This window comes from Rhincodon typus, chromosome 5 (genome assembly GCF_021869965.1).
Source record: "Rhincodon typus isolate 14 chromosome 5, sRhiTyp1.1, whole genome shotgun sequence".
Classification (NCBI taxonomy): Eukaryota; Metazoa; Chordata; class Chondrichthyes; order Orectolobiformes; family Rhincodontidae; genus Rhincodon; species Rhincodon typus.
Genome location: NC_063336.1, coordinates 876786 through 883084, shown reverse-complemented (window position 1 = coordinate 883084; position 6299 = coordinate 876786). Strand labels below are relative to the sequence as shown.

Sequence of the window (6299 nt, the reverse complement as noted above, 5' to 3'; positions counted from 1 at the left end):
GTGTACACTCTCCCCCCATCACTGACTCTACCCACAGCCCCGTGTACGCTCTCCTCCATCACTGACTCTACCCACAGCCCCGTGTACATTCTGCCGCATCACTGACTCTACCCACAGCCCCGTGTACATTCTGCCCCCATCACTGACTACCCACAGCCTCGTGTGCACTCTCCCCCCATCACTGACTCTACCCACAGCCCTGTGTACACTCTCCCCCCATCACTGACTCTACCCACAGCCTCGTGTTCACTCTCCCCCCATCACTGACTCTACCCACAGCTCCGTGTACACTCTCCCCCCATCACTGACTCTACCCACTCATTTGATAAACAAGCAGGGAACTGGGTGTGAAACGTGAATCTTGTGGTTTGTATAGTTTATTACCACATGGAGAGGCACATTTACCGAATTAGCCAGGGAATCATTTATGAAATGCTCCAAAGCACTGCCTGCCTTTGAAACAGACGAATCTGGGGACTGAATGATGTGAGCCGGATCAGAATATGTGACGTACCTGATGCTGAGAGGGATTGTTCCACGATGCCCACTTTGACCACCTGTGAAAATCACAGAATAACAGCCTGTAACACCAGCAATCAAATCTTTAACAGGTCTGGCAGCATCTGTGCACAGAAATCAGAGTTAACGTTTCGGGTGCCATGACTTTTCATCAGAACTGATTCTACTTACCCACAGTGTTCTGAGGAAGGGTCGCTTGACCTGAAGCATTAACTCTGATTTCTCTCCATAGATGCAGCCAGACCTGCTGAGCTTTTCCAGCAGTTTGTTTTTATTTCTGATTTCCAGCATCCACAGCTCTTTTGGTTTTTAATCAGATCTTCATCTCCTGAATGGCTTCAGTACCATCTGTATGTTTAATAAAGTATATAATCTTGAAGACATTTGTAGGTTTGCTGTGATCTATGGCTTAATTCCCATCTATGAGTTTAATATGATCTCTGGATTTAATGTGATCAATGGGTTAATGTAATCTATGAGTGTCCTGTGATCCATAGGTTTACTGTGACCTTTGGATTTAATGTGATCTATGGGTTTCCTGGAATCTATGGGTTTACTATAATCTATAGGTTTACTGTGAGCTATGGGTTCTTGAAGATCCCTGGGTTTTAAGATTTAATGGGATCTTTGTCATAACAGTCTATTAATAGATTCTCATTTGGGAGCATGGATTTTTAAAAGAGAAGTTGATAATATTTCGTTTCAGATCTGTGAAGGTGACTTCTTTTAAAAGAGGCCAGAAAGCCATCTGGTACATAGGTTCCAAGGAAGTTTGTGACTTACTAACTACCTAAGCTTACACCTCAGATGATCACTGATGAACTGTTTACACTGTTGAGTTTATAACATACCGAAATACAGGTGAACACAGGTCACTGCTTATTTAGTAAGAGCTCAGGTCAGAAGAATCAGGTTTCAATTTGATCCTAGTTAAAGAAGAATTTCATTCAGACTGAAGAGTAAGATTTTCAGTACATGAGAGCAGGTCATTCGATAAGTGAGGCAGCTTCTGAGGTTTGTAGAATCTCCAAGTTGTGAGAGTTTGTCAGAATGGAAAAGGAATCCAGGCCCTCAGATCCAAAAGTAAGTTTTAAACCTGCTTCAGCAGTCCAAGAAGGACAATGGGAAGGAAGCAGTTATGTAAGAATATAAACACTTAGGATAGCAGGATATTTCTCTGGAATTGATCATCTGAAAAGGATACTGATGAGTAAAAAGTTGAATTCTTGCTGTTTATGTTAAAACAATTATATTTGGCTTTTAAAATCTTTGTGTAATTACATTGTGTCTCACACCAACCAGTGGAAGCATCTGGAGAAGGATGACTGAAGCAAGGTGCTGGCCAGCAGAACAGCCATAAAGATCATCTCAACAACAGAACCTGGGAACAAAAACACAATGGACAATTGTCCTTTCAGTCTTTCCCCTCTGTCTCTAATCTATTTTACTGCGTGTGTATGTGTTTGTGAGTGAGAGAGAGGGGTGTTTATAAGGGGATTTAATTAGCAGTATTATATGACATTGGTTTATAACTGTTTAACAGTAGCTAGAGTCAAACTGGTTGTAATACATGATGTGGAGGTGCCAGTGTTGGACTGGGGTGGACAAGGTCAGAAATCACACAACACCAGGTTATAGACCAACAGGTTTATTCGAAAACACGAGCTTTCGGAGCCTCAGTCCTTCTTCAGGTATTAGTGAAAGAGGGAGTATCAGACACAGAATTTATAAGTAAAAGATCAAAGGTTCACACCATTGATGAGGATGTACTAAACAAACCTAAGATGCTGTTAAACCTTTAATCATTACAAGGTTTAGAATAATTAGAAGGTTTTAATTGAATAATATGTATATGTAAATGCCTGAATTCCTTTCAAGTCACTGCCCTGAGAGAACAAAAGGCTTTATCAGTGAAAAGAAGAGGTGACGTTTTAGGTCGGTCAATGCATGTTAGATGTGAGGCCTTGTTTAGAATCTGTTTGTGTTTTAGTTTGGAGTCAGACTGGTTTTATTTCTAAAGTAGGAATTTATAAACCACCATATTGACTGGCTGTCTATAACTGTGTGCTTTTTTAACAAAATATAATATATCTGCAAATATAAATTCACCCTCTAGATTCACATGTATGTGTGTGTGTGTGTGTTTGAGAGTGAGTGAGGGGGGGAGAGAGTGTGTGTGTGTGAAACCTGGTTCATGCTTTCTGTCAATTTGGGCCTGAAGGTCAGGGAAATGACAGAATTCTGTATGCTTTATAAAATCTGTAACTGCTAAGACACGCCCAGAAATAGCACAGCGCAATTTCCAGTGCTTTATCTCACTGAGATGTAATATCAATGAATGAAGTCATCAACTTCGTGTGTACCATAGGGCAGCTACAGTTTATAGAAAAATCAGGGGAATTTGGTGAAAAGATAAGCAAAGCTTTTAAGGAGATTTTAACCAGAGTTGGATGCCTTTTTATGAATAACCTTTGCTGATAATAAACAGATTAATACAGAATAAAAAGTTGGCAGGTTATAATTCAGTTACGCAGGGCAGTGGTGAGACCACATCTGGAGTACTGTGTACTGTGATAACAAGGTGTAGAGCTGGATGAACACAGCAGGCCAAGCAGCATCAGAGGAGCAGGAAAGCTGATGTTTCGGGCCTAGACCCTTCTTCAGAAATGGTGTAATGTTTTGGTCACCTTATTAAATGAAGATTGCAAACACACTGGGGGAGGTTCAGAGAAGGTTTATGAGACTAACACGTGGAATGGCAGGTTGTCTACTGAGGAAAGGTTGGACAGGCTCGGTTATACTCACTGGGGTTTAGAAGAGCAAGAGGTGACCTGACTGAAAAATATAAGATCCTGAAGAGTTTTGACAGTATGGATATGAAGAGGATATGTCCTCTTATGAGAGAATCTAGAACTAGGGGTTCACTGTATAAAATCAGGGGTCACCCATTTAAATGAAAATGGAGATTAGGCAAACTTCTTTTCTTATAGAGGGAACTCTCTTCCTGAAAAGGTGGTGGAAACAAAGTCACTGAATATTTTAAAATCACAGGTATATTGATTCATGGCAGGCAGGGCATGAAAGATTATCGGGATAAGTAGGAATGTGGATTTGAAGGTACAATCAGGTCAGCCATGAACTTAGTAATGATACAGCAGGCTTAACTGGTCTCTTCCTGATACTAATTCATACACTTTTACTTGTTGGGCTCATTAAATAAGCCTGGTGCTGTTTTGCTTTAAATTTTGCATTGTTTTTTCTATTCACTTATGGGCTGTGGGCATTGCCGACTGGGCCCAGATTTATTGCCTGTCCCCAGCTGCCCTTGAGAAGGTGGTGGTGAGCTGCCTTCTTGAACTGCGGCAGTCCACGTGTTGTAATTGATCTTCAATTCCCTTAGGGAAGGAATTCCATGATTTTCACCCAGCGGCTCTGAAGGAATGGTGATATATTTCCAAATCAGGATGGTGAGTGACTAGGAGAGGAACTTGCAGGGGGTGGAGTTTCCAGATGTCTGCTGCCTTTCTCCTCCTAGTGGTTGTGGGTTTGGAAGGTGCTGTCTGAGGATCTTTGGTGAGTTTCTGCTGTAAAACTTGCAGATAGTACACACTGCTGCTACTGAGCGTCGGTGGTGGAGGGAGTGGATGCTTGTGGATGTGGTGCCAATCAAGCGGCTGCTTTGTACTGGATGGTGTCAAGCTTCTTGAGTGTTGTTGGAGCTTCACCCATCCAGGCAAGTGGGGAGTATTCCTTCACACTCCTGCCCTGTGCCTTGTAGATGGTGGACAGGTTTTGGGGAGTCAGGAAGTGAGTTACTCACCATAGTATTCCTAGCTTCTGACCTGCTCTTATAGCCACTGTGTTTATGTGGTGAGTCCAGTTGAGTTTCTGGTCAATAGTAACCCCAGGATGTTCAAAGTGCGGGATTCAGTGATCATAATGCCATTGAATGTTAAGGGACGATGGTTAGATTGTCTCTTATTGGTGATAGTCGTAGCCTGGCATTTGTGAGGCACAAATGTTACTTGCCACTTGTCAGCCCAAACCTGGATATTATCCAGATCTTGTTGCATGTGAACATGGACTGCGTCAGTATCTGAGGAGTCACGAATGGTGCTGAACATTGTGCAATCATCGGCGAACATCCCCACTTCTGACCCTATGATGGAGGGAAGGTCATCGATGAAGCAGCTGAAGATGGTTGGGCCGAGGACACTACCCTGAGGAACTCCTGCAGAGATGTCCTGGAGCTGAGATGACTGACCTCCATCAACCATGACCATCTTCCTACGTGACAGGTATGACTCCCACGAGAGGTGAGTTTGCCCCCTGACACCCATTGATTCCAGTTTTGCTAGGGCTCCTTGATACCACACTTTGTTAAATGCAGCCTTGATATCAAGGGCTGTCACTCTCACCTCACCTCTGGAATTCAGCTCTTCTGTCAATGTTTGAACCAAGGCTATAACAAGGTCAGGAGCCGAGTGGTCCTGGCGGAACCCAAACTGGGCGTCACTGAGCAGGTTATTGCTGAGCAGGTGCTGCTTGATAGCGCTGTTAGTGACACCTTCCATCACTTTACTGATGATCGAGAGGAGACTGATGGGGCGGGAATTGGCCGGGTTGGATTTGTCCTGCTTTTTGTGTACAGGAGGTACGTGGGCAATTTTCCACATTGTTGGGTAGATACCAGTGTTGTAACTGTACTGGAACAGCTTGGCTAGGGGAATGGCAAGTTCTGGAGCACAAATCTTCAGTACTATTGCCAGAATGTTGTCAGGGCCCGTAGCCTTTGCAATATCTAGTGTCTCCAGTCGTTTCTTGGTATGATGTGCAGTGAATTGAGTTGGCTGAGGACTGGTATCTGTGATGTTGGGGACTTCCAGAGGAGGTCAAAATGGATCATCCACTTGGCATTTCTGGTTGAAGACTATTGTGAAGATGGAGATAGATATGGTCTTAGGGCTAAATAGATCAAAGGATGAGGGGAAGAAACAGAAGCAATGTATTGAGTTGGATAATCAAATACAATCATATTGAATGACCTACTCTTTTCCCTTTTTCGTATGTTTTTATGAATGCTTCAGCCTTATATTTTGCACTGAGTCATTGAGGATGGGGATATTTGTGGAGCCTCCTCCTCCAGTGAGTTGTTTAATTGTCCACCACCATTCACAACTTGATGTGGCAGGACTGCAGAGCTTAGATCTGATCTGTTGGAAGCTGTTTCTGCTGTTTGGCATGTTTTTTGCCCAGTGTTGACACCTCGTTTTCACGTATGCCTTGTGATGTTCCTGGCACGCTCCTGCACTCTCCATTGAATGTAATAGCTGAGCACTTAGAAATATATAACATGATTCAGCACAGTCACCGTGGCTTCACGAAGGGGAAATCATACCCTGACAAATATACTGAAGACAGTGTTTGCTGACACAGCAACAAAACAGGCGTGACATTGAAACAGGGTCACCAGCAGATAAAAATCCTCCAGGTTTGGCTGGAGGGGTTTTCCATTGAGTGGGGGAGGGCATTAGATGTGTGGGAGGGGTGCAGTTTGGATAGGTGGATGGTGGGGGGGGAAGCAGACCACTGATGGGGGGGGTACGGGAAAAGAAGAAACCTCTCCCCTTCATTTCTCCCACCGTGGGCTGGTTTTGTTCACATCTCTCCTCCTCTGGTTCCCTCCAGGATCCCGATGTTAACACCCAGGACCCAAAATCTACCCCCATACCCGGGTCCCTAAATCTACCCCCACACCCAGGACCCAAACTCTACCCCCA

At 43.8% G+C, this 6299-nt stretch overlaps 1 protein-coding gene across 1 annotated transcript in view; it reads right to left on the bottom strand.

The window, feature by feature from the left end:
* Positions 1 to 6299, bottom strand: part of LOC109937996 (phosphofurin acidic cluster sorting protein 1-like) — a 164840-nt gene that overhangs the window by 5297 nt on the left and 153244 nt on the right. The window contains exon 19 of the mRNA XM_048596611.1: positions 515 to 557. Within this exon, the coding sequence (XP_048452568.1) occupies positions 515 to 557 (43 nt within the window). The remainder of the gene's footprint in view (positions 1 to 514; positions 558 to 6299) is intronic.